Source organism: Pezoporus occidentalis, unplaced genomic scaffold (assembly GCF_034315485.1).
Source record: "Pezoporus occidentalis ecotype Australia unplaced genomic scaffold, CSIRO_AGI_Poc_V1 ctg184, whole genome shotgun sequence".
NCBI classification, from domain to species: Eukaryota; Metazoa; Chordata; class Aves; order Psittaciformes; family Psittacidae; genus Pezoporus; species Pezoporus occidentalis.
This window is the reverse complement of record NW_026913683.1, coordinates 25,094-52,892: the sequence shown is the minus strand read 5'-3', so window position 1 is coordinate 52,892 and position 27,799 is coordinate 25,094. Positions and strand designations below refer to the sequence as shown.

Below are 27,799 nucleotides of genomic sequence, written 5' to 3'. Positions count from 1 at the left end.
TTCATTTAATCCCATAGCTAACTTCATGAGAAGGAGGGAATAAAAGCAACAGGTGTACTGAGGGTTTAGCAATTTCCATACGAGGACATAAAAACCTGTCAATTCTTGCTCAGGTAAAATAGCAACTTTAATTTAGAGAAATAGCCAGCTGTCTGTGTTCTGTATTTACAAGTTACAGGCACCTTTCTTGACTTTTAAATAAAATATTGTATACTGATTCTAAAAATATTAGAAACTATTTTTGTAATTGGAAATCCTGTGGTACAACTAAAGCTAATATTCAAAACAATGCAGCCCTTGTTTGATTAAACTTCAAAAGCAACTCCAGTCACAGAATCTGAGGTGATGCTCCTTCGAGTTAGCCCCACTGAAGGGAAGGAAACAGACCCATTTATCTACATGTTTTGAGTAACCAGTCTCTGAAATTCCACCCAGAAAGAATATGAAAATGGATAATATCTGCATACTACTTAGGCCTGCTTAGATTGCAGGCCTCATCCTCAGCCAACAAAAGTGCAAGGAATGTGCATCAGGCAAGAATCTGATTTCATAACTCCAAAGCCTTTATCCGGAAGTTTTTGTACACTTTAGGGATATTGTTAAACAGTTTATGAAATCCCTTAAACACCACAAAATCAAACTATGTTTTAACTATATTTGGTATGAGATACTGTAACCAAGTCCTCTGACATCTGAATAATGTATATTGATGAAATACGTGTTAAATGCAGATGATGCAACTACAACAGTGTGATGGCAGTAAACATTAAAAAAAGTACTATTTTTTTATATTACATTTCACCCAGAGTGATAGGTTTGTGGGGAAACCGCACAAAAAAAGCCGTTAGCTTTCATTTTTCCAAAAGCAAAATAGCAACATTTTAAATCTGAATTGTTCCCATCTAGACAATGTAACTTGTTTGAAAGCTGCAGCCTTAAACACATTTTTATGAATTAGATAGTTGACCTTATGTTAGATCTGTTGCATAATCTATCTGCTCATATTAATATCCTCTTATTAACACACAGAAAATGATTAATTATATGGCAAATGAATTCAAACCATGTGTGTCCTGAAGGCAGAAATGTCATCAGGTTATATATTGCCATAAATATTTCTACTACTCAGCATTTTCTAACTGTGTTTATTGCCCATGACCTACAATATTTGGTAAACAAGCATATGCAGCCATTTCTGTGGCAAATATTCTATAATTACCAAGCATCTTTTTAAAATCAGAATACTATTTTCCATGGAAAACATCAGTTCATACACTTGAGCTTTCTGAATGTACAAACAACTACCAGCTGCAGTTTCCTCACCTTTGGCTATATTCTCACAGCGGCTTCCATACATTTCTCTTAATTAAAGTCATCTAATCAGCCACAATGAGTAGATTGGTTCTCGACATTCTCTAGAGCTTTATACTACTTGCCCAGCACCTCCATTAAACTCCTGGTACTGGTCAGTACAATCATTGTAAATGTAGTGAGAAAGAATTATCAGATACTTAGGAGATACTATTATAATGCCTATGATATTGGTTTAAATTACAACCACTTGTATTTTAGGGCATAACAGTTTGTAGTTGGCAATATCTATTTCTAGCTAAATACAAAATTTCTATGTTAGGAAAAGAGAAAACTTGTATGGAATTCATTATGAAGATGTGATGATTTTTTTTAAAACAGATACGCCTTAATGTTCCAAATGCAAGTAATAGCACACGTGGTATTACCCTCTGGAATTTAAATTTATTTTGGCAGCTTTTGAGAGACATAATCTTATTCACGTATGTTTCATGCTTTATATAAAGAACTGTACGTATGACCTGACATCAAAGTAATCTAAAAACCTCAAATAAATATTATAAAATGAATAAAATGTTTCTCAGCAGCAACAGACCATAAAATAATTGCGTAAAGAAAGTTATATGTTTTTAGAAATATCTGACTTGCCAGGGGAATGTAACACTTAATACTGGAGTCCAATTTACAAACAGATTAAAACGTAGCATGCCATCAAAAAGCATGATCCTAGCAGCTCATGCATAGCTGAGAGAGTAAGTGCAGGAAGAGCTCTCTATGTAGCTGTGTATTTAACAAAATCCTGTCTGTAGCAGTTGTTGGCAAAGCTGTTGTTACAGAAGCTACAGTGTACACCAGATAAACAGTTAAAATGATGTTTGATATAAATCAGTCTGAAGAAGGTGTTCAAATTCAATTTAGAAAAAAACAAAAGAAAAAGTGAGATGTTTTCATGTTTAGCAGTCAGAAAAGGCATTTTGTGCCACACAAATCCAGTGCCAGATGTAAGGCTAGCTATTGGTTGAACACTGACCATGTGTTTGAGCCGTGTGGATATAAAAACCCCTCCCAGAGCCAGATCTGCATTGCAGTCAAGGGAAGAACAAGATTTATTTCCCCAGCCCTAGCCTCTTGCACAGATACGTAGGCTAGCAGGAAATCCACTTGCAGTTCCTTGCCTTAATAAAATGTACCAAAAAATATTTAGCTAGCTGTACAATTACTGCTAACTAGTGTTTTCCAAGTCTTAGTAACAAAGAATGCACACTAAGATGAAGTATAGTCATACACTACTTTTTATGATTTTGTTTTCAGGAACAGCAGATGTTACCTGCTACATTCTCTGTTTTTCTTCTTTCTTCTAAATCTCAAGGGGTTTTCTCTTCCTGTGCAGACAACACAAATCCCAATTAAAAATTATTCTACGAATCTTTTTACTTCTTACCTTTTTCCCAGTTGTGATGATATTTTCATACAAATTTTAACACAGCTGATTCCTCATGCACTGGTATCTCAAACAAAACATACTAAATTTCGTTTTACCTGGAGTTTTCAGTTCTGTTTTTCCCTCTAGCAACAGATACAAAATATTCTATTTGATCTACATTAAAAGAAAATGTATGTTTGCTAACAAAAAAAAAAAAAAAAGAAAATCTAGCATAAACAAAGTATATTGTTTTTAAGGCAGCCTTAAATATACCCTAGAGCCTTGTATAAATCAAGCAGCACAGAATGTTAGACATACAATACTTTATCTCAAGGAAGCTCCTTAAATATGATACTTGACTCTTCAACGTGACACCTTTACACTTTGTCTAGGGCATAATTTTGCTAGTAACAGAATTCCTCCTATCCCAACATCTAAACAATAGATAAGAAATTCTTGTGCACAAAGAGACAACTATGTTATAATAGCAGCTCAGCAGGCCATCTTTACTTCTCTGCTAGAGGATTTTTTGTTTTCTTAGTCCTAATATCATTCCTAATGCACACTCTGTCCTTTAATTTTTGTCAAAAGTGTTAAAGGAAATAAAATTTTAAGATGAAAATTCAGGTAAAACAGAGACAGAGCAGGTTATGGAATAAAATAGAGTCTAGTATGTTCAAATGTAATTAGCACCCAAAGAAGAGCAGAATAAATGGGGAGAAAAAATGTTTAGGAACCTTCATTTTTATAGCAATCCAAAATGTAGGATTCTTTTCAAGATTACATATCTGTTACAAATACAAAATATTCCAAAGAATAAACATTTTATATAGAATGAAACCAAAATATACAAAAGGGAAAGCAGTTTAAAAGAATTTTTAATTCAGCTAGTTGCTAATTGTTTGATCTCTCATTTCCTGAATCACAGCCCTGAGATGTAGCTCTTGATGAATACAGTCATGAAAAATTGATCTAAGGTCTCTGACAGATGGAGTCTAACAGACATAGTTGCAAGAGTTTGGTGTTATTTCCCCAAACATTTGCTGGAGATGACTAAACCTGTACTAGGCTGGTGGACAAGTGTGTGTTGTTTTGCTTCAAACTAGCTCACAGGCTGACAAATTATTTCAAATGCACCTTTATCAATTATTAAAGTTAATATAGGAGACTAAACTGAAGCAGCTTTCGTATCTACATGAAGTGACTTTCGCAGGAAAATAGCAGACAGAAAGGAGAAATGCTATCTCAAACCCTTGCAACCAAGTCCTCCAGAGACTAGCAGAGTTTTGGGGCACAAGACACTTGAACTGGCACAATCTCAAGTAGAAATTTGTTGTTTCTGGATTTGTTTCTCAGGATTTGTTGTTTCTGGAGTGTGTGTAAATACAAATGCATATATGTATATATATAAAGAGTATTAATAATTTCTGACATAAAGCAAATATTGCAGCAAAATAATACTACTAATTCTGATACTGAGCATCAGGTTCTTGGTTCTATGTATTTTTAATTAATGAAGTGAAAGGTTTTCATTCACCTTGTGCTGCATACAAGAAGAATTACCAAAATGCTAGCAGATTTTACAATAATATATTATCCTGTCTTTGTTCAGTGAAGCTCAGCAATTTAAATCAAATTGAGAGATGAAAACAATTGTTTCTAAATGAAGAAGAGAGCAGAAGATGCAGCTGCTTGCACCATAGTCAAGTGACTACAGGAACACTTGCCTATGCTTAAAAATTTCTACAACCCAGAAAAAAGAACTGAATGTTAAACAATCTTTTGTCCTGAAGCTCACATAAACATTTAACTATACAGCCCAAGTGCCTTCTTATGAAAACTGTAGTTTGTGTCCTTTTCAAAGCATAGAACTTAAATATATTCAAGCCAACTGCATTTGCGAAGCTATCATCACAATAGTAACATCTAATTAACAAATGAGTCCATTCGTATGTGCAAGCTAAGAGGCTTACGGAAAATACACTTGTTTCAGTGAATTGTCTCCATTAACATTACTATTCTGGAGATTAGAATACAAGATCAATTTCATATTCACATCAACCTCTGTCTAACACTAAAAAAAAAAAAACAACCTTGGTCAATTTCACTGTCAATATTTACAGATCCAAAGATTCACTTCACAAACAAATGCCAGGTAGGAAACAAGCAATAAAAACATCCAACAAACCCACAACAAAAAAGGGCAGTTAAGAAATTGACATTTCAGCTACAGACATATATAAAAGTTAAATTTTATTTTTGTTTTTAACCAGGTACAAACTACTGTTCCCTTGGCTTAAAAAGAGGAGAGTACGTGCTTGCAAACACTGCTAGGAAAAGAATAAAAGCCTGTTAGCCATCTGCCTAGATCACCAATACTGCATCTGCTACATAATCTGAAACTTCATCTGACTGTGAAACTACATCAACCAGAATAGACACAGGTATATTTAATGCTGCATTTTCTCTTAAGGAAATGGGTAACCCAAAATGGGAAGCAATATTCTATTAGGTAACAAGGAACCTGAAAACACTTTACTTGCAAAAAATTTGTTTGCCTGAAATTAAAATCAAAATTTTTCATCTAAGACCTCAAACTTGTGGATAATTTTTATCAGCAACTGTGAATCTTTGTAAAATGTGCATCTCCCTCATTTACTGGCTTGTCTTTTACATCAGTGGAGTAAGCACACTATTATAAAATTATCACATTCTGTACAATTGATTTCACATATGGGAGGACAACCATGAACTGAAACTGTGGCATTCAAATGTAATCTGCCTATGGCTGTGCAATCAAATGAGACTGCAAGACAGTCAGCCTCCATGAGTGACACTTAACTGTGAAATAAATGACAATCAAACTAATCAAGGCATGGTATTCCTCAAATTCCATGAAGCAGCTCCTGTATAAACTACAAGAACCTTGGAAACATATTCAGCCAGCACCATTACCTATTTCACAGCATCTTCACCCTGTGGGTAACAGAGGCAAGAAGCAACATCTATTAAGAATGTTAATTGAAATAAAAAGTGGTTTACTAGGGAGAAGGAGCATGAGAAATTGCTGGTTTTGGCCTAAGTGCAAAGAGTATCTGGAGGCTGCTGAGATTTCCAGTGAGTTTTACTTCCTAGAAAGTCACCTGCCTTCTCATAGAGATCAAAATGTAGGAATAATATAAAAATTTAACTTCTGTAGGCATTCACAGCAGTAACATTTCTAAACATATTGGGAATATCTCTATGCATTAAGAAAACCCTCTGCAGTTAAACAGGTTTTGAGGCCTTTGTATAAATGAAAGATGCTAATATGAAACGCAAAGATTACATTTTCCTTTCCTGGTTTTTGTTGTTGCTTTGGAGATTTTTCGTGTATGAATTGCAGGGTAAAGACATAAAGAACTGAAATTAGCACCTAATAATAAAGTTCCAGAGATTCATAAGACTTTTGGTCAAGCATTTCACATGCTTCGGTACACACGCACAAACCTTTCAGTAAACCATATCAACTGGTTTACCCCTTTGTAGAGCATAAAGGTATTTTTAAATGTGGTCAGTGCCAACACTTTCTGTCTAGGTTAGGTTTATCATACTGAAATAGCTGCTGGTACTGTGAGAGAATAGTTAACCAAGTCTGAAGAAACTTCTGACTTTAAGGGTAGGGTTTTATGTCTTCTCCCCCCCCCCCCCCCGATTTCATTTCCCAGATAAGGAAAAAGTTGTTATGTATGCACTTAACTATGCTTTATTCTGGGCAGAATGACTGCAGGACACCTTCTCTTTTGAAGTCTCTGCTAGTTCATGGCGGCAAACGCCATTAAAAGATACAGGCAACGCCTCTGCTGGAGAAGACACAGAGGTTCATGAAACGGACTGTTTGTTATTTGTTTTGGTGCTCAACCATAAATACACTAACCTACCCTTTCAAAGGGTGAGTGCTGAACAGCGTCTGAAAAGCAAATCGTTTGAGTTGTCTCTTTGCAGCGTCTCCAGAACAAAAACAGTACGTGGAAACAAGCAACTTCGCCGAAAAGAGCCTGGGCGCCTCAAGTAAACCCTGACATCCCTGAAGGAGTCCTCTGTAAGCATCTCACTCCTTCACTTGTCTTTTCTTCCCTTTCCTACGAGTGCTTTTGTCCCATCAAACCAGCGACCCGACATCCCCTCATTCCCTCCCCCCTCAGCAGCTACAGACGCCCTCACAGCGGCCGACGGACGCGCTGACACGCATGCGCGGCTCTCGAAGCGGATGAGGGGCGGGGCGGGAGCTGCGAGCGGTGTTACGTGGCGAGGAGAGGCGGAGTCCGCTTGCGCGCGCTACTCGCGGCTGCGCGCTAGGAACGGCTACTCCCACAGCGGGTCGGCGGTGGGTGAGCGGGGCCGGCTGCTGGCGTGGAACCGACGAGGGCGGGAAGGCGCTTGAGCTGAACGCCGGCACGGTTATATCTTATCTTCTTTGCTCACCTCTGCTACCCTACCTCCTGCACCTTCCCTCCTCCGCTCCGGCTGCACTCGCTCCCGTCCTTTTCTACCAGCTCGGGGGAGAGGAAAGGGCCGCCCCGCCGTAGTGCGGCCCAGGGCTCGCGGGGGGGGATGGGGAGGGGCGGCCGCCTCTGAGGAGAAAGCGGTAACGGTCGTTGCGCGCGCGCTGTTCTCGGCCCAGCCCTCCCTCCCCCCGCATCCACGGTGTCGCGCGGTGCCCGGAGCCCGCCTTCCCGTCACGTGGCTCCTCTTTCCCCCCTCCCCCTCCTTCCCTTCTCGGCTCCATATTGGTTCTGAAGCGGGCGAGCTTGATCACAAAATGGAGGTAACTACCCGCCGCGTGGATGGAGCGGGGCTCGTGAGCCTCAGCTGAGGCCGGGGTGGAAGGCGACGTAAAGCGGCCTCCTTTCCTACCGCTGGTCCCTTACTCCTCCATCTCCCCCGCGGAGGTAGAGCTGCTTCAATTCTCCCGACAGAGCCCCCGGGCGGGAAGGGGGAGTAATGGGGAGGGGGAGGCACGTAATGGTGCCCCTCGCAGTTCCGGCTGGTGTACCGGAGCGGTCGCCGCCTCTTTGTAGCGTTTCTGCCGTCTTCCAGACCTCATTTCCCCTGAGACACGGCGCATTAGACTGCAATGGCGGCTGCTGGCAGGAAGAGGGAGGATGCGGGAGAGGCTGCGCTTCCGCTATGGGCCCCTCGGGCACAGCGGCTGCGGCCGCCATTTCGCTGCTTCCAGCGTGCGGCTAGGGGAGGCCTGGCCTTCTGCCTGGCACAGAGCTCTGGGTAACAGAGGCGCCCTCAGCTATTCTGGGGAACACCGAAATACTTGGGTGCAGGTTCGAGCGAGAGTGGAGAGAACTGAGGCCCATGCCATGTATGTGTCATTGTTCTGTTCTCCCTGACACCCCCCCCCCCACCTCCTCCCGTGTAAGCTACCTGGAGTAGTTCTATAGGTGTATTATCCCACAAATTTTCCTGGGAACGGACTTTTAAAGCGTTGTGGTCGTGCTTCTCGCTGAGGAATGCTGGTACACGTTGCAGCAGCTCCCCGCTGCCCTTGTCCCCTCATTCCATTCCCGTGGGGGCTAGCGCTTGTAGCGAGCTTTTGCTGGCCGGGGAGGTAGGAGAAGGTATACTGCGAAGCGCTTTCCACTTCCATTTCTCTTCCCCCAACCACACGTGCATAAGGGCCGTGACACTCCCGCCATGATTCTGGTGGGAACCACGAAGAAGCAGTCCTGCAAAAACCTTGGTTCAAATTTTCCACAGCTTGAATGAAGTCGAGATAAAACGTGCACTCGGGCAGTCACCCACACCCTGCGTGGAGGGAAATACGCTCATGATTATTCCCCGTTGCTTTTCTTTCCTCCTCGAAACAGAAGGTTGTTTGTTTTTTTTTTTCTCAAATAGAGTACGGTGAGCAAAAATGGTGCAGGTTTTGTGTGTGGCTTTTTTATTTTGACCCCCTTCACTGCAGGCAGAAATCTTACAAAATTCAGAACAGAGAAACCAACAGGTCACAGTAGTTTCTGTACCTACATTAAAAGCAGACAAGAAACTGGATCCCGTAGCAAAACAGCTAAAAATAACCTTTCCATATAAGCAATTGTTTTCGCTGCTTCAGGGTTGTTGAATAGCTTGACAACTGGGGGGGATAATGCATTCAAAGCATTTGAACAAGCTTCAGTAAAGCTTGGAAACCCATCACCCAAGTTATTAAGCTAGTATCTTCTTGCTTTTTCTCCCAGTAGACGTTACTGTTAGCTTTGGGAATAAAATGCCAATGCACTTAGAGCTGAAAATCTGTTATTTTGCTGCTTTAACTCTTAGGTTTGGCATGATACAGTGTATGCATGTTAGGTCCAACTGTAATTATTTGGAGAAAAGACCAGTACATCTCCATAGTATTCTCTAATTCTCTAACAGGTAGACATTCCCAAGCTGGATGTTTATCTTGCTTCTGTTAACTTTTTGTCCCTGTAGGAGATACAGTAGTGCTGTAAGTTCCTTTGAGTGATGAAGCATCTCCTACTGACTTTTTTCTCATTCTAACAGGTTTGTTCTGAGATCACTTTCAGTTTTGTAGCTAGGTTGTAGTATACAACCTTTTCAAGGCTAGTTTAACTCAGCTGATAAGTGTTCTGATTATTTTTATTTAAGAGTTGAATATTTTGCTAAGTGTAGAAAAACTGATATTGACAGCTCTTTTTAGCAACATTCTATGAAGCAAAGTAGGAATAGGGCTGACCAGGGCTGTGTTCCACTTCAGTTGATAGTGTGCAATAGCAAGGAGACAGTTCTGTTTTGACCATCCTCGCCTTGAAAGGCCATCATGGGAGTGACATGTCGGATAGCTTTAAGGTGGCTGGCATGGAGCCTCCTTGGGGAAAGCAGCAGGTGACAAGATCAGAGGGGGACTGCATACTTTTCATTACTTAAGCATAACCCTTTCCTGCCTAACAATTCCTGAAGTTTTATTTTGCCACACAGCTACTTTTTTAAAAAAAGCTCTTGAACTGTTAATGTGCTATTTCATACCTCTCCTGTATGACTTAAGGAATTGAACAGCTCAGTTGAAACACAGTGTCCTGTGTGTAATATCTCTTAAGTCAAACTGATGTTTGATTTAAAGGATTTCAGGAGCAGGTTTAGCATGGTGTAAAGCGGAACTGAAGGTAATACAAACACTTCAATGTTACATAATCAGTTAAAATTGTTAATGCAGTAAATCATGGTACTCATGATTTCACAGTTGAGTTTAATTTGAAGCTGGATTTTAGCATGGAATTACATTAAATAATTTCCACTCTGAATAACAGTACATATTGGTGATTAGCAGGCATCTGCATGCCTTGCCCTGTGCAGTGTTTGCAGGAATAAAACTTTTTTCAAACAAACAAAACTTGCCACAGAAATACACTTAATCTTGTAAATACCAATGTTTTTGATGTAGCACAAGTGTAATTTTACAGAAACATATTAGTTATTGTATTTTGGCTACTGTAATAAAATTTCAAGAACCATCCAAAGTTGTGTGGAGTTGTAGCCAAAGATACTGATGCATTATAGTAAGAAATAACTTACTGATCTCAGAAAACTTGAAATAAAGGCTAAAGGGAATATGGTTTTTTGTTAGTTTGAATGTTTATCTATGCGTTCATTCACTGAACTTGTGAAATACTTGATTTTTATAATAATATGTATATGACTTTGTTAATGGTTATTGTAAAAAGTTTGGCATGTAAATAGAGTATTAGGGTAGTAATCAAATACATCACTTGGAAGGAAAAGTAATGCAGATGACTAGTGTTACAGATTGCTGAGGATCGACTGTTAACATTCATGATGTTGCAAGAGTAGAATCAATAAGGGATTCTTGCAGTGGTGTTAGTGGAAGGTATTTTTCAATACAGAAAACATTTAACACATCCTCTAGATTTCCAGGCTGCTGGATAACCAGATGCAGTAGGTTACACATAAGAGAACTCTTAATAAATGATATTTGCAAAATGTTAGGCATTTTGTGGTTTAAGATCTACAGAAGTAGAATTTATGCAACAAGTTTGGGTACAAAAAGTGGGATTTGCTTGCCCTTTACCATTTAATAGTTATGAAAGATGGCAATCGACATAGGCTGTTTTCTACCAGTTCTAGCATTAGTTTGTACCTAGTTATTCCAGCAGTTGTAAAAAGCTTTTACTAGGATAGCAAATGTTCCTTCTGCAGCTCTTCTTAATTGTGAGCAAAATAGGCAGGATTTTCACTCTCCCCTTTTGAATTCTTAAGGTTTTTTCTGTTCCCCCCCTCACCTGTTTCCACCTGTAAAGCCACACCCATGCACTGCAGCCAGAGAAGGCCCTGCTTCACAGGAATCGGGGTAAGTACTGACTTATCCAACCTGTTTTCTAGGTTTCCTAGAGCTAAAAGAAAGGCTGAGTTAGAGTACCACTCCAAAATGGCTGCTCTTAAGGAAGAGAGAGAGGTGGAAGACTACAAGAGGAAAGGAAGACGATCCTCACAGGTGAGAGGATTGTTGGTTTTTGTTGTTTTTTTTTTTAATATAAATGTAGCTTTAAGGGGGAAAAATGAGAAAACCCACAACTTAACCATTTCTATCTGATGTATTAATTCATAGTTTTTTTTTCCCTACGTTCTTCATCCCTGTACTGACGGAGTAACTTTAAGTTGCAGTGTATTACATACAATTTTAAGGGGTGGGGTGTTAAGCATAGTGGGGAAATTTTGCTTTTATAGTTTTTCTGTTCTGACAAAATTGATTAAATGTATGTTTGTGATAAAAGCAAGGTGTAGTTATTAAGAAATTCATGTATCCTCAGAGTATCAGCAGGAACTTGATTCCTTCCTATCTTCAAAATGCTGGTTTTGGTGGGAATGAAGACAGGTTCTTTCTTTCCTTTTTTATTTTTTATCTTTTTTTTTTTCAATTAAAAATGGTTGCCTTATAGTCACTGCAAATGAAAGTGAGGCTGTACTAAGTAAAAATAACTGTTTTCTTTTGCTTCTAGCAGAAATACCGTAGACTGAATAAGGTGCGTAGTATAGAGAAGATGTTGGGGCTGTTCTGGGAGGATGGGAGCTAGTTACTGTGGGGCAGGGTGTGGAAGTGGGAGGGGGGGAAAGTCTTGATACCCTTTAGAAAATAAACTTGACAGCAAAGAGGGTATTTAAGATTCTTATATAGCTTATAACTGAGACATTTTCTGGTTGTTTCTTTTGACTTGTTTGCTTTCTAACATTACTTTTCCAGGGTGCCTGAATATTTTAGCTAGTTCAACTTTTTCGGGAATGATACATACTGCAATGTGGGAGGGCCTGTGCACTTCAATTAAGAACAAATCTTGTCTGAGTTGCATGTATCTGGTAGCGTTTGGTTATTTTTGTATTGAAGTATGGTGTGTAAAGTCCTTCTGGAAGAAATGTTGCAACTGTCTCACTGCTTTGGACTTTGGATAGAATGTAACTGGGGTCACTCAGTTGCCTACTGAATGAGCTCTTACAGTTTGGAAAAGTAGCTTGCCCTGGAATGTACTTAAAAGCTATTCAGTTCCTAGAGAAAATACTTCACAGGGAAAGCTGGTGAGTTCCCAGTTATCTGTAGGCTTTCCCATTTAGGGAGGCAATCTAGGATTGGGCTAGCGGGGGGGTGGAGCAGTCTCGTTTTACAGGTCTACCTGTAGATGAGCGTAGGTGTGATGCCAGGCACTTTGTGGGCACTTGCTGGTGTTCACAGAGGTACAGTCCACTTCAAAACAGTGCCATTAGAGAGAAATACTAGTTCTAAAAGGCTGTTCAAAACCCTGGACATATGGAAGTTAAGCGTATAGCAGACTTGTCTGCAGCAGTGTTGTCACTTCTGCAAAGATTAGGATTTACATGGGGGAGGGGGGACAGTTGCCATTTTTTCTTCCTCTTACGAGAAAGGCTTAGTTAGGCTGTGCTGAGTGCTTGGGCCTTTAGGTGGGACACAGGAGCCACAAGTTCAGTTCTGATGGTAACAAAGGGTGAGCTCACGGCACCCCGTTTCTCCCTGCCCTGCTCCCGGACCCCAGCCTTGGCGGCAGGACACTCCCATGGCGCTACTGCGGGTGGTGGGGTGAGCGCTGCTGTATGCGCCTTCCTGCTCCTCTGAGCCCCGCCCTCCGGCTCCATATTGAGGGTGGAGAAGATGAGATCGCTCACAAAATGGAGGCGGTCGGTGCCGCTCAGAGCTTTGGCCTGAGTGAGGAAGTCGGTAATCACAGCTGGAGAGGAAGTTCCCGGCCTCCTCAGAGCCCATTAATATGTTTGGGGAGCCACTTAAACACCTTAGGGAGAGAAACAAAGCTGCTTGCTGGCTGCAGGCAAGCTGGGCATTCTTATCGCTACCCCTCCTCCTTCCCCCGCTTCCCCCCCCCCCAACTGAAGGAGCACTGCAGAATGGCATGCTGCCCCACAGTATCAGCTGAGTAGGAGGGACCCTGCTGGTCTTGTTGAAGTACTATGGTAGATAGACTAGGGAGGAAGGGAAAGATGTCTTGTGCAAGGTTTGCTGCCCACAAGAGATTGCTGTTAAAACCAACTTCAGCAGAAGGACTGAGAAACAATGTCGTGTGTGATAGAGAACAGTGCTTGGAAAATTCTAGAGATGCTTATCCCCAGTGAGAACAAGCTACCTGAAAAAAAAAGGAAACCCAATTAATGCTGTAAGAAAATGTTGCCTTTTGTGTCTGTGAACAGTTCTTATAACAATAGGTGTGTTCTGGGGCTAATTTCTCTCTGATAAGCTGTAACAGCAGATGTTACTTCTCCCATATGAAATGGCAGTTCACATGCATATAATAATAAGCAGAAAAAGCCTTCACTTTTCCTTTCAAGAGTGACCTGAAGAGTTTTTTGGTTATTCTGTTAAGACAAAAGCAGTCAGAGTTGCTAATTGAAAGCCCCATAGCCTGGAGGGGTGCCAGAGAACTGCAGAAAGTCTCTCTAGTTTTGCCTCATAAGGCTTCTGGCTTTGGATGAGTCCAAACTCTGCAGTTTCGCAATATAGATTTTCTTTAGTGTGTAGGAGAGTTTGAAATGCTTAATAGTCCCAGCTTTAAGATAACCTAGATAAAAATGAAGTACTGTCAATAGATAAAAAAAAAAGCCCAAACAATGCAATTAGCAACAGAAAACAGTATTTTACTTAAAGCATGCTTCTATATACAGTAGATGTGTTACTCTGTAAGGTTTTAAGTTAACATATAGTTGGAAGAGATATTTTTTTAATTATACTTCTGTAGTCCAGACCACTTGGAAGACAGTAGAAAAGAAGCTTTACTTTGTAGTCGCAGGACCATTCAGTGTCAATTATTTAGATAATATTCCTGTAGTTACAGAGTTACTGCCTTAAATAGAAAGTTGTTACTGAGAATGCTGGTGCTCTTCTGTACGAAGTTTCGTAGGAATAAGGTCAGGGGTTACTTCCCAGCCAGCTTTTCATAATCTTGGGCATTGTTTCCTGTATTACAAGTGGAACATCATAAACCAAGTGTTTCCTAAAGCAGTATATAGTTCAGAAATTGTATTTTGCCATATACTACTTCATAATATTCATTGCTCTTCAGGGTGGTTGTGTTGCACTCAAAGGGACATACACTTTTCTGGCCAACCCTGGAAAACCCACCCCCCTGTATTTAAACTGTGGCAGAGCTTAAAGAACTTCACCTTCGGGTTTGAAGCAACACATCTACATGTAGCAGTCTGGCTACTTTTATGTAGTTCAGCATTCAGGCTAATGCTGTGTCTGGACTGAGTTAACCCACTGCAGCAGAAATGCTGAAACTTATTATACATTCATGCTGCGGAATTAAAGTCATATGCAGTGTATCTAGCCAGCAGTGTAGTTGGCCAGCACCTTGTGCAGTGTTTTACATACACACGACTACCAGCTGGCTAAATAATATTTTAATCTGGTGGCTTTTCATAAGCCTTCTCTGTCTTGGGGATGGGAGAAATCTATAAAATAATTTTTCATAAACTCCAGTCAAGTGTATGAGGGTATTCCTGGCCTAACTAAAAAAAAAAGCCCTCATGCAACACTGAAAGATCAGAAACACTAACATGCTTGTAAGCCCACTTTGATTATGATGTATAAAACTGGGCTTTTAAAATAGCACATTTTATGAAGTGGCTGGTCGTATTTAGGCGATATTCTCAAGAGCTTCAATTATACTTGTTTGGTTTATTATGCTTGTTAAGGTACCAGTCTTATTGCAGTAGTTGTATCCACTACTGGTCATTGATTGGTCATTACTCAGGACATCATTTGTCTGTAAGACATAAGTCCTCGTTGAGTCACATTTGAGAGGTATTTCCCATAACACTGGAAACTGCACATGTACTTCTGCTTTCTTGCTTGCATCCATGCAACTTACAAAATCATCAGACTAGAAAATTTACAATTTTAAGGAATTAAAAATGGATAAATTTTTTCATAATGCGTAAAAATAACCTTTCACAATGGATATCCCGAAGGACTGGACACTCTGGATGATAACCCTTTTTCTTTCACATGGTGTTCTTAAATTTTTTTTATAGTTCCTCACGAATATGCTTCGTGCCTCCCTTTACCTAGCAGTGCTTCATTGCTAATCCCTACAGAGTGATACGCAACAACATAAGATAGTTGTAAAATGAATATCTGGGGCAGTGGGGAGAGACCAGATTATTTGGTATATTGAAATCTCTTTACTGATGTGTGCATTGGAGCACTTAGTTAGTTAGTGTTTTAATTAAAATCACACCTCATTGTGCTTACTATACTGCTGTCTGAACCCATTAGAAGTCATTGTTTTTATGTAAATGTATTCCACCTATTTGTAGTATAATGTGCACGGATAATTTTTTTGTAATTCTGTGAAATTTTAACTCTGGTTTATAGTCAAAATATGTTTCTGATTTTTGATTTTGTAGGGCCATGAGCCAAAGGAGCCAGAGCAGTTGAGAAAGCTGTTCATTGGAGGTCTGAGCTTTGAAACAACAGATGATAGCTTGAGAGAGCACTTTGAAAAATGGGGCACACTCACGGACTGTGTGGTAAAGTGTCAAATACTAGTTTGTGCTTTTGAAGGATCGAGGTGCTTAATCTAGCACAGAAATGCAGAGCACCCCCTATATTTTTTGCAGGTGATGAGAGACCCCCAAACAAAACGTTCCAGAGGCTTTGGCTTTGTGACTTATTCTTGTGTGGAGGAGGTGGATGCTGCCATGAGCGCTCGGCCTCATAAGGTTGATGGACGCGTGGTTGAACCAAAGAGAGCGGTTTCAAGGGAGGTAAGTTAAGTGTTTAAGTTAACCTAATTTCCTAATCTTTACCTAATAATTTAAAACACTGAATGGAGTTTTTGGTGTTGTAGGATTCTGTGAAGCCTGGGGCACATCTCACAGTAAAGAAAATATTTGTTGGTGGAATTAAAGAAGACACAGAAGAATATAATTTAAGGGAGTACTTTGAAAAGTACGGCAAGATTGAAACCATAGAAGTCATGGAAGACAGGCAAAGCGGAAAGAAGAGAGGCTTCGCTTTTGTAACTTTTGATGATCATGATACAGTTGATAAAATTGTTGGTATGTAGCTCTTCAGTGAGAAATGACTTACAGGATAAAAGTATAACATGAGATTTCAGAGCAGTGGTGTGTAGAATGTAAGCTGTTGGCATAATCAGCTGTTTTACTATTGTAAAAGAAGGGATAGATTTAATGTTCCTTTTAAAAGTGTGATTGTGCCTTTCTGTGACAGTTTTACAGCGTATTGCTTTCAATGATTTTATTTTCTAACTGTCCTATTTCACATTTTTCTCTAGTTCAGAAATACCATACTATAAATGGACATAACTGTGAAGTGAAAAAAGCACTCTCAAAACAAGAGATGCAGACTGCTAGCTCTCAGAGAGGTGAGTTTGGAGTTATACATTGGTATTGTATGGAGCTGGTTTTCAATTAATGTAATTGAAGTAAAATATTTTGTAGGTCGTGGGGGTGGCTCAGGCAACTTCATGGGTCGTGGAAACTTTGGAGGCGGTGGAGGGAACTTTGGCAGAGGAGGAAACTTTGGTGGAAGAGGTAAATACCTGGAATGCTTACACAGAACGGGATTCCTATTTTTATTTCCTGTGTCAGTTGGCTTAAACACTGGATGTGTGTTCAGGAAAATACTCTTATCTGTTTTGTGTTCCAGGAGGCTATGGGGGTGGTGGTGGCGGTGGTGGGAGCAGAGGAAGCTTTGGGGGTGGTGACGGATACAATGGATTTGGTGATGGTAAGTGTACTGTTCATTCCCTCTTCCCTCCCAAATGTTATAGATAGCTGTAAGTCTTGCCTTCGCTTTGAAAACGAAGTCTGCTTTGATAATAATGTTTCTACATTGTAGAGCTGTGAAGAGTTAAAGGGTTTTCTTTTTCCCCACAAAATTATGGGTGGGGAAAAAAACCCACCTCTGTATTTACCTTGTGACATGAGGTTATTTAAAAGTTCATGCAGCAGCTGTTCATGATAATTGAGAACTAAATGAAGATTCTGCTGTCAGCTGAGATGACTAAAACTGAATAAAGCAGTGATCTGCTATAAGAGAAATCTCTTCAACCAACTGTAAGACTTCTCGTGGCTCAGTAGTGTCTTTTTTTATGGTTAAGTTTGAATGAGTATCCAAAATACATCTGAAGAGAACTGTGGCAATTACCAAACGGCTGTGGAAGTAGTGGGGTTTGGAGGGGGGGGGTGTGCACAAGTTGGGGAAGTAGTATGTGATTATATGTCCTGAATCTATAAGCAGATAAATATAGTTATGTTGAGTTCTTTGGAACTATTTCCCAGTTTGGGATTACTCCATCAAAATGTCAGAGACCAGGTCAGCCTCTGGAATACTAAGTCTTTCAGATACGCTTTATGTGATAAGAAAAAAAGAATTTTCAGTAGCTTTGACACACATGTAAATAAAGCTGTAGGCCTAGATAAAAACTGTGAACAAGAATTCTTCTGAGGACCTAGCCTTCATGAGATGTTTTAATTCAGAGGAATAGAGAGGATGGTACACAGTACTGACAAAGCCATTTGTGTAAAGAGGCAGTTAGTGCAGGTAGTGGGGGGAGTGGTGGTAGCAGCGTGTCTGTATTTTCTGTGAGCCAGAATGAACTTCTGAGTAGCCTTCCTCAAGTGTATACATAAATGAATGGGGTTTCTTTGTTTGGGTTAAATAGATAGGTGATAAAACTGCAATTAATATAATACAGGGAAAGCACTGGGAGGAGACAATCTTACTCGGTATTTGGTTTTTGTTTTGTTTTTAAATGGACATTTCCTCACCAGTTTAGCTTTGGTGTGTTCAATTTGATTCTTTTATTCCAAGGGGGAAACTATGGAGGGGGTCCTGGCTATGGCAGCAGAGGAGGTTATGGTGGTGGCGGCGGACCAGGGTATGGAAACCCAGGTGGTGGATATGGAGGTGGAGGAGGAGGTTATGATGGCTACAATGAAGGAGGAAATTTCGGTGGTGGTAAGATGCCAGTTTTCATTAGATGTTTTTTCAGACATGTCTGAGTTGTATAGTGTCTTGAGTGTGATACTGCTTAAAATGAGTTGTACAGTGAGATCTTAATGTAGAATACTATGTTACATAAGGAAAGTTCTTTTCCATCTGAATCAGCTTTGATATACTCTATACAACATTGTTTTGCCTGGAACTTACTTTGCAAAAAGCAGCAACTATAAATCTATGTAGAGTGGGAGAATTTTGAGGCTTTTGACCGTTTGAAGAATGTCAGTTCACATTGTGTAGATGGCATCTTCCTTGTGAGGACTATAAGTTTATATAAGCTTTTTAATTGTTTGCCCCAAGTGTAGGGATTTAAGCTGCAGAATATGCATACTTCATTATACCCTCTGATGTGTATATTCAGCATGGCTTTTGTGGTTCTGTCACTTAATGGAGCAAATAAATTCCGTGTACTTTACATTATTGTCATACATACAAGGAGTTGGGCAGTGGAAGAATGACAGTGAAACTCATGTCCTTCTGTAAGTTTGGAGGCCTTAAATTTGGTCTGTTGTGTTGACTTCAGATTGCCTACTCAAATCTATAAATTTTCTAGTATCATGATGTTTTTCATTTCCAGTGAAGTACCAGTTTCTAATCTTCAAAATGCTAAGAGGTTTTCTGTCGTTTGTGCATTGCAAGTAGAGGGAGTGTGCAAAATGCTTACAATTCTATTTTAAATGGTTTTAAATTATTAGAATTAACATTGGGTGTCATAATTCGGCAAGCTTCATATCCTAAGTGTCGAACAGAAATGGGTTGGTTTTAAATTATTAAATTAACATTGGGTGTCGTAATTCGGCAAGCTTCATATCCTAAGTGTTGAACAGAAATGGCTTTATAAATCTATATTTGTTTCAGGTAATTATGGTGGAAGTGGAAACTACAATGATTTTGGCAATTACAGTGGACAGCAACAGTCCAACTATGGTCCCATGAAAGGTGGTGGCAGCTTTGGTGGCAGAAGTTCAGGCAGTCCCTATGGTGGTAAATATGATTTTATACAAACAATATTTTTTTTCTAGTTAAAGTTTCTTGGTTTTCTTGTACTTAAATATACACCCTGTTTTTTGTAGGTGGTTATGGATCTGGAAGTGGAAGTGGGGGCTATGGTGGTAGAAGATTCTAAAAATGCTACCAGAAAAAGGGTAGGTGTAATGCATATTTCTAATGATGATTAATTATGTACAACTGTTCACTGAGAGTAATAATTTTCTTATCCTGTATTCAACAGGCTACAGTTCTTAGCAGGAGAGAGAGCGAGGAGTTGTCAGGAAAGCTGCAGGTTACTTTGAGACAGTCGTCCCAAATGCATTAGAGGAACTGTAAAATCTGCCACAGAAGGAGCGATGATCCATAGTCAGAAAAGTTACTGCAGCTTAAACAGGAAACCCTTCTTGTTCAGGACTGTCATAGCCACAGTTTGCAAAAAGTGCAGCTATTGATTAATGCAATGTAGTGTCGATTAGATGTACATTCCTGAGGTCTTTATCTGTTGTAGCTTTGTCTTTCTTTTTTCTTTTTATTTTCCCATTACATCAGGTATATTGCCCTGTAAATTGTGGTAGTGGTACCAGGAATAAACAAATTAAGGAATTTTTAACTTTTCAATATTTGTGTAGTTCAGTTTTTCCACATTTAGTACAGAGAACTCTATAACAGAAATAAAATGTAGTTTAGGGTGTTTCCTTGTTAGTTAATAGAGAGGATTATTGCATTTTCTCAATTACTATTTTGTATTAATTTAAAGTTAACAATAGAAACACCTATTGATTTGCAGTCTTAAGGGGTCTAGTCTCAGTGTATATATGTAACTGTCACTGACATGAGTTACATAGGCATACAGAGGGAGAACATCTGTATGTTGCATTATAGTTTGTTTAGATGTATAACTAGGATTGAGTTACTCAAATTAGTGTTTGTGAATTATAGAACTAAGCTTTACCTTAATGAAAATTTCAAATTACTTTTTGGTTTGTGCATATTTTTTTAATTTGTAGTTCTGTATTAGTACTAGCGCTTCAAGAAAATAAGGCATGATAAATATTTTAACAAGACCAACTTTAGACACATTAAAGCTGTCTCCCGTCTCATTTGAGATGTACAAGGGATAACTGCAGTTGCTTAAGTCTTGGGTGAAGAGAAAAAGAAACTTGCTTTTTACCTTTATATTTATTGTAATTCCCGAGAAGTTAAGATGGGGGGAATCAAGTGCCTGTTTCCTTGGGATATACAATGATTCTGTTTCAATAAAACTATACTTTGGGGAGGGTGGTTTGGAATTTTCATCCCCTTTGTCCTCGGTTCCCTCTCCCTCACACCAGACTGCGCTGTTGCGATAAAATAAGGTGTCATAGTGAGAGTAATAGGTGTGTTCCTCAATAACTTAATGGCTATATACTTTCTTGCATGCACCCTAGGCAATTTTCTGGACACATTCTTCTGACTGGGAGCCAAGGGTAGCACAGGTGTAATCACTGACAGTCCCAGGTAACGCGTTCCAAAAGCCCCTTCACCACGGGCTCTGAGTAGTATAGTTTTCAAGCCTTTGCCCTTGCGAATGTCTGCGCTCAGCTGAGAGCTCGAAGGTGAAACAAAACACGATCTAGTTGTAATTTACTGACTAGAAACACTTGCCACAATGTAGAATGGTACAGTCTGAAGTTCCCACAGGTAGAATGATAGTGTGTGACAACTCAATTTTTTTTTCTTATTGCACTGGAGTAGCAAATCTTATCAGCACATGTGGCTAGAAATTGTACCTCATTCTCACTTCTGATCTCCAAATTAAGGCACTGCAGCCTGTCCTTTTCTCATCTGATGCCAATTCTCTCCACCATTGCCAGGACAGTGCTTTCTGTCCATTCAGATTCAGAAGAGTAGGGATGCAGTCAATAGAAGAAATGCTCAGACACTTGGCAATGTGGTAATGGAATTACACCTGTCTCACTTCTGGGTCAATGTGCAGTATAAGGTAAATGCAATTCCAGTGTAGGAATAAATCTGCAAAGATGTATGAAATGGCTCGAGGCATCATCAGTCATATTAATAATTATAATTTTAAGAAGTAGTAGAATAATGAGTGTGTTGTTTGAAAAAAATTAAACAATGTTATTTAAACACTGTTATTGGAGTGTATTTAGACTGCAGTACGTTAAAACAAGGAACTGGCGTCAAGATGGTAGCCTCCAAACTGGATTTCAAAAGTCTGCTTATTCTTTTCTGTGGAGTTTTAAAACATCTCTAAAGCTAAAGCAAGAATTGATGATTTAGTGAACGCTTCTGTTGCTGTACATACTAATTTGGGCTTGGGGTGGGAGGGAGGCTGTATTTCAATAAAGGCATTTTTTAAACAACCCATTTGGAGTTTGAAAACATGGAAAACTAAAATGCAACTCACTAGGGAGTGAGCCACCTAACTGCCGACTTGCTTTGTACATTACTACGCTTAGAAGACGTGTAGACTTGTACCTGGGGCCTGCACCTGGTTGCAGGGACAACAAGGATGGGGTTGATGTCCCTTCTGACAATTGATCTGGTATTTCTAAATTTTTTAGAATGTATTGACAGTGTTCTTTTTAACAGGGCCTCTTGTAGCTGTACTGTGACAACAATGTTAACTTTGAACAATAGTGTCATAATAAACTTTATGAACAAGATCTGTATGCAACCTTTTAAGAGATGATGTAAGTGACGGCTTTGTAGGCGGGTGGGGTAGCTTAGATGTTGTCTGTGAACGTGGAAAAGTGTAAGCCGTGAGGACAGTGATTAACCAGCTTGAAAGAACCTAGGATGTACTCCTCTGACCCATACTTGCTAAGGAGACTCTTAAGACAGGACTTCAGCAGCCTATTGAGTATGGAGAAGTCAGCATAATTAAAGAATGACGAGGCAGCAGGAGCAACAGCTTCAACTTCCAGAAAAGTGAAGGCATAAGATACTGTGCTGATAGTGAGCAGCTTCCCAAAGGCTAGTTAAATCTGCTAATCACAGCTGAAATATCGAAGAAAGTCTAGCAAGAGTTCTTCACCCTTTGGAACCTCCTTGAGTGATAGCTACTTGAGTTGACTCAAAATCAATAGGTCTAGCATTTAGACCTGAAAGGAAGGGCAATGAGCATAGGTAAGGTTTGCCTTTAAAATTTTTCATGAATTATAAAGAGTAGCGGGGGTTTTTTGAACAAGGTAAGAGTAATTTCTTTAATTTTCAGGTTGAATGAGAAGCTCCTGCTTGACAAAATGGGGAATGTCTTGCACATCCTCTTCAGTTGAAGGTTTCTGACTGGGTAAGATTTGTAGTGTATAGTAAACCACTTGTTTAACCCTTACTTCCTTCTAGGCTTTCCTTTGCCAGCCTCAAGGAAAGCCTTACGTACTGAGGAGCAAGTACTCCAGCATCCATCATCCAGCACTCCCTGATCTGGGTGGGGGTTGCTTGCTGGCATCATTGCTATTCAAGAATCTTCTGTTGTTCCTGGCAGGTACAAAGCTGGCGTTTGAGATCAACAAGAGAGAAATGAGAAACGCTTTGAACTATGTGCTGTAAAAGTTACTGGGGTGCTTGGGGGAGGAGGGCTGGAGCTGGGGGAGAAGCTGTCGTTTCCCCTTTGATGGAAAGAGGTGCCCTGCAGAGACCCAGCCAGGGAAGATGGGAAGCGGTCCACGCCAGGTCTCATGGGAACTTGGTAAAGATACTTTGCGCTGCTCAGGGCAGTGAGTTCCCTGCCTAGTAAACATGCCTTGTCTCTGGGTATGCATTCGCGCAGTGCATCCAGGCAGGGGGCTTTAATGCTGTCATGTGAAGCGTGGCTGGGTGCACAGCTGTGTTACACAGATGAATGGCATTAAGGGAACCTTTCATCAACCTGTTTTAATGCAGATCAGTTCTTAACTCTTGGAACATGTATTTCCTTTTCTGCATCTTTGGTCGTTACAGGCCTGGAGTATTTTTAGCTCCTTTTATATTTAGAGTAGCCTAGTACCTATTTAAACGTGGCAGTAAATTTTTGAGTCTGCATTAGTTTTGTGAAGTCAGTTTCTATTTTAGCACCGGTTATGCTTCAGTTACTGAGAAAATAGTCAAACAGAACCCCTGCATTTCATTTTAACCTGGGGCTTGGGCATGTTCAGAGACTGACTCAAGTATTTAAACTTGTTACCTGCTGTTGGTAAAGATCCAGAAAGCATTGTAACTTAGAATTAATTTGAAAGTAACTTACAATGGTGATTGATATTGAGATTTTCATGTAATCAGGAGCTACTTAATGGAAACCTTGCAATGACTGTGTTTTTGACAAATGTTGAAAAACGTTTTTGCTTAGCAGAGGTTGAACCAGAATTTGAATCTGGTGCAGCAAGGTCACAGTCTCCTTAGTGCAGCATAATGTGCTGGCAGTGAGCTGCCAAGCTGACAGCTTGCCGTCTTATGCCTAGGATGGGAATACCGTTGCTTTTCCTCTGCTAGGCAGGGTTTCCTTGTGAGCTCACCTGTACATGGCACCAAATAAGTGGGGAGGAGCAGCAGTGTGTCTCTGCTGAGGGCAAAGGCTTCTGTTCACGGGGGAGAGGGGAAATGTTCCTGGTTTTTAACAGCAGAATCTTAAAAATGTTTTAGCAAAAACTCTTTGTATCCCATTACTAGGCCTGTGTGTAGGGCACAGCTCAGCCTTAGCATGAGAGGAGTCTATGTTGCTGCAGACTCGTTCTGTGCTCTGGAGGGTTTTTTTGCACCACGTGTAGAACTAGATGGTCACTGTCACAATTATTTTCACACTTCGATTTGTAACACTCCTTTTAGACTCATTTGCCCAATTTCAATTGTTCATACCCCAATTTGATCAGAAATAAACTTTGTCAAAGGTAAACCCATGATCTTTGCCCAAGAGGCGCTTCCAAGAGTTAAGAATTCTGCTTTGTGGATAGGTTTTTCTGCAGTGGCTGCTACTGAAAATAGCTGTAAATGGAGATGTAAAGTCAATGACACATTGGTCCCTAAGCTGCAGTTCTACAGAAGGTTATTTGCTGTTTAAACCTGTATCTTAATCTAAAAGCAGATGCTACTTCCAAGAAGTAAAAATGTATTTCCCCAAAAGGGGCCCAGGTTGATGCGGATGAGTATTTTGTTATTATAGAACCCTGAAATTAAACACAGCATCTTAACTTTGGTGTCATTTAAATACTTAATGTGGGAAGGGGAATGCTTCTCTCTTTCAAGCACTGGTTTTGTGATATACTGACTTGCTGTCTTTGGTTCCTGTGTTCAAGACATTAATGTGTTTTCATCAGACTGTTTCACCACAGTGGAATATTCACTTACATATCGGCCTGTGGTCTCTGATGGGTGTTTGTATCTTTGTGGAGCATGAAAGATCTTGAGTCTCTCTGAAATTCGGGTGTCTGATGGATGGTTCTTTTTCTGCTGTGGGTGCTACAGGTTGACATCTCTGTCTAAGATTAGCTTTGTCCTGAACTTAAAGTAACCCAAGTATCTCCGTAGAAGAAAAATGGCCTTCATGTAGAAGATAATATCGCAAGATTGGAAACAGAATAATATGTTATAATAACTGGCAAAGACTTGAAGAGCAATGGTGCCAGTGTGCTGAGATCCTAGAACTTGTGCTTAAACAAGTTTGAAAATAGTATGGAAATTTTAAATTTTCACTATAATCCATAATGGATTGAAATTTGTTTAAAATATTTCCATTTTGTATCAGAATAAAGTGTATGCTGTCAAATGACTCACATCTAAAATGTGTTGACATCACCTTTTTTTAAGTGCTGCGCAGAACACAAAGTGGTCCTAACTTGCTGCAGCACACTGAGTTAGAGGATCAGCTTTTCAGCTTGGGACTGGTGGCTCAGCCCTGCTCCTCAGCTTTGCTTTTAATGGTTGTAAAACTGAACGTTCTGATTAAGTGGTCTCCACATGGAGAGCTGGTGTGTAATAGTCAGCATTGGGATGCATTAGACTTGGCGGTATCACAGTCGCTCTCAGCTTTGGGAATATACTCTGTATCTCAGTAATAATAAAGTGAAGGATATAGTTTGCAATCCAATGTTTTTGCGTATACCAAATTTAACATGGAATATGTATTTCCTTGCTGATTTGGGTGTTCTGATATGAATACATGGTTCACTGTGCTGGTGATACAAAAAATACTGTTTTAAACTGAGTGTGAGTTACTTCAGACTGATTGTTTGCCTGGTGGAATTTGAACAAGGATTCTGCATTAACTGCAGGTATTTTGTCATTTCCCTTTTCATCCTGGTAATGGAGTAAGTATCCCAGTGTTAGGTTTTCACCATGTGGGTAGTACATGTACAGCAGCTCCTGCAAAGGCTGGTTCTAATGGTGCTGTTTGTCCTTTGCTTTTGCATTAGCACTAAAGGAACAAAGTGGAAAGCAGGAGGTTACCGAGGTCTCTGTTTTATACCCAATTTGTAATTAAAGTATTTATATTGTAGCTAGAGAGAACATCTTGGATGTCAGGCGTTTAATAGCCTGGTTAATAGTGTGGGGGGGAGGTGCTAACCCAGGAGCTCCTCAGATTCTCTGTCCTTTACCAAATCAAATCCAGTCTCTAGGTTTTCAGCTGCTGGTATTGTCCATTAGGTCCCAACAGGAGGCATATCCTTGCATTCTGAGCGTGTGCAGGGCTGTGCAGTGGGATGGACTGACAGGCAGGTAACAAGCAGGTAGTATAAACAAGGTAAGTGGCCTCACAGTGCAGGCGGGGGGGTCACCTGGGTTTACATTTTGTAGTGTCTCTGGCACCACAAATGTTAGTACTTAATGTCAGGGCTGGAACACCTGATGGTGCCAAAGGCTTACTTCTGGTACTGGCGTTTGGCCACTACACTTGCCTGTTAAGAGATAGTCAACAGGATTGTGGTTTCTGGCATTAGGTTGCACTGCAGCAAGAATTCCCTTCCTGGTGAAGCTGTTGTTACTGCTCTGCTTTCCTCCCCTGCTTTGCTCTGGTTAGCTAAGGTTGTGTTGCAGGTAAAGTGAAAGGCATGTCTGTACTCTGCTATTCAGAATTAATGAGTTAACAGGAAGATGAATGGCAAGTGACAAAGATTGGAAATGAAAATTATTTGGGAGCAATAAAAAGTAATGAAATGGTTACAATAATCCTACTGTGACCACCTGGACAATGAAACAGCAATTGAAATTCTGTGTATAGAGTGAAAACCAAACCTGGTACCCAAGAGTTGTAGGCTGCAAAGGAGTTGATGCTGTTCAGGTGAGAGGGCCCAAGGAGTTGCATGAAAACAGCAACCAGCACACAGCAGCCTGTGACAGTCACATCACAACTCCACTGTTCTGTATGTCACTCAGGACATCCCTAAAATGTAAGATAGTGTGGAACTGGGATTATGTTAATTAAAAGTGTTTCTTGGGCTTTCATGGCCAGCCATGAGATGAGATGGTTTCTGCTGTGTGTGCAGCTCCAGCACAGTTAAAAAGAGGAATAAAAAGCCTGAATTCACCACCAGCTTTATCATTTTGTTTAGCATTACCCTAACTTTGTGAATAATGAACTAATAATACAAGGCTGGATTCCTGAGCCGATGTCCCTCTTTAAACCCTTTTTCCTTTAACAGTGTGGGTCCTACTCTGCCATTTTCCTTCCTATGAGAAAGAAATACCAGAAGGTGTTGCAAAACAACTTGTTTATTATACTAAATGGAGTTATGCATAATATTGTTATAGACAAAAGATTTGGAAAATCATATAAAGCATCAGTGACAGAGAAAAAACTCAGATGAAATACACCTTCTGTGTCATAGGGAATATGTAAGAAGATGATGCGTTTTTTAATGTTCAGATCTACACATGGACTTCAAACAAGTGATGCATTTCCTGTATTCAGAAAATCCCCAATGATCAAGTATGAGTCAATGAGAAGAGCAAACAATGCAATGTCAGGGATCCTCCCGCTTGTTACTCTCTTAGGGATCATAATTTAAGCTCACGTCACTTTCCCGTTACCTTAGCACAGGTTGCAGGCAGCATGGTTGGCTGGCCACTGGTGCGCCGCCTTCTGTGTGCTCTGACACAATGTGAGTGACCAACTCTGACCCGAGTCAGGCCCCTTCAGAGCCACACAGTGCATATCCAGAACAGTTACTCAAGAGTGTATGGAATCTTAAGTTGGAAAAAACGCTTAATGCTGCCAGTGACCGAATTCACATGTTTTAAATGGCTTTGGAGGAAAGATCTCATCATGAATTCACGTAGCGTTCAAAGGGCAAAACACAAATGACATAAACCTAGCATAACGCAAAACTCTGCTACACAATCCTTCCAAAGGGCAGTTAGAACTAAGCTGAACAAGGCATTAGTAATGCTGACAGTGCTGTGCAATATGTCTCTCTGGTTATTAAGTACATTTGTTACATGAAGACTTAAGCCTTGGAAAACTAGGGGGGAATTCCCTTCGTTAGGGAAATAAATGTGCATGAAGTAGAGTTAAAAAAAAAGGTTTAACGAACTGATAAAAATCAAAC

At 40.1% G+C, this 27,799-nt stretch overlaps 1 protein-coding gene across 11 annotated transcripts; it reads left to right on the top strand.

Moving 5' to 3' along the window:
• The first annotated feature begins 7,029 nt into the window (after nt 1-7,029).
• HNRNPA3 (heterogeneous nuclear ribonucleoprotein A3) lies at nt 7,030-25,036 on the top strand. 11 transcript variants are annotated; one of them, XR_009964260.1, is made up of 14 exons: nt 7,030-7,173; nt 11,126-11,237; nt 11,743-11,766; nt 15,671-15,793; nt 15,884-16,030; nt 16,114-16,324; nt 16,561-16,650; nt 16,712-16,819; nt 16,935-17,015; nt 18,102-18,248; nt 19,149-19,274; nt 19,364-19,435; nt 22,498-22,572; nt 24,720-25,036. XR_009964260.1 is itself a non-coding variant. In XM_062615822.1 (13 exons), the coding sequence occupies exons 2-12, from the start codon at nt 11,172-11,174 to the stop codon at nt 19,414-19,416; spliced, it is 1,176 nt and encodes a 391-aa protein (XP_062471806.1). In that variant the 5' UTR covers nt 7,030-7,173; nt 11,126-11,171; the 3' UTR covers nt 19,417-19,435; nt 22,498-23,065. The 11 variants fall into 11 exon arrangements, 9 of the variants coding, with proteins under 9 accessions (XP_062471806.1, XP_062471807.1, XP_062471809.1 ...); XR_009964261.1 differs by lacking the exon at nt 24,720-25,036 and adding an exon at nt 22,776-23,063 and having other exon boundaries at nt 22,498-22,584; XM_062615822.1 differs by lacking the exon at nt 24,720-25,036 and having other exon boundaries at nt 22,498-23,065.
• The last annotated feature ends 2,763 nt before the right edge of the window (nt 25,037-27,799 follow it).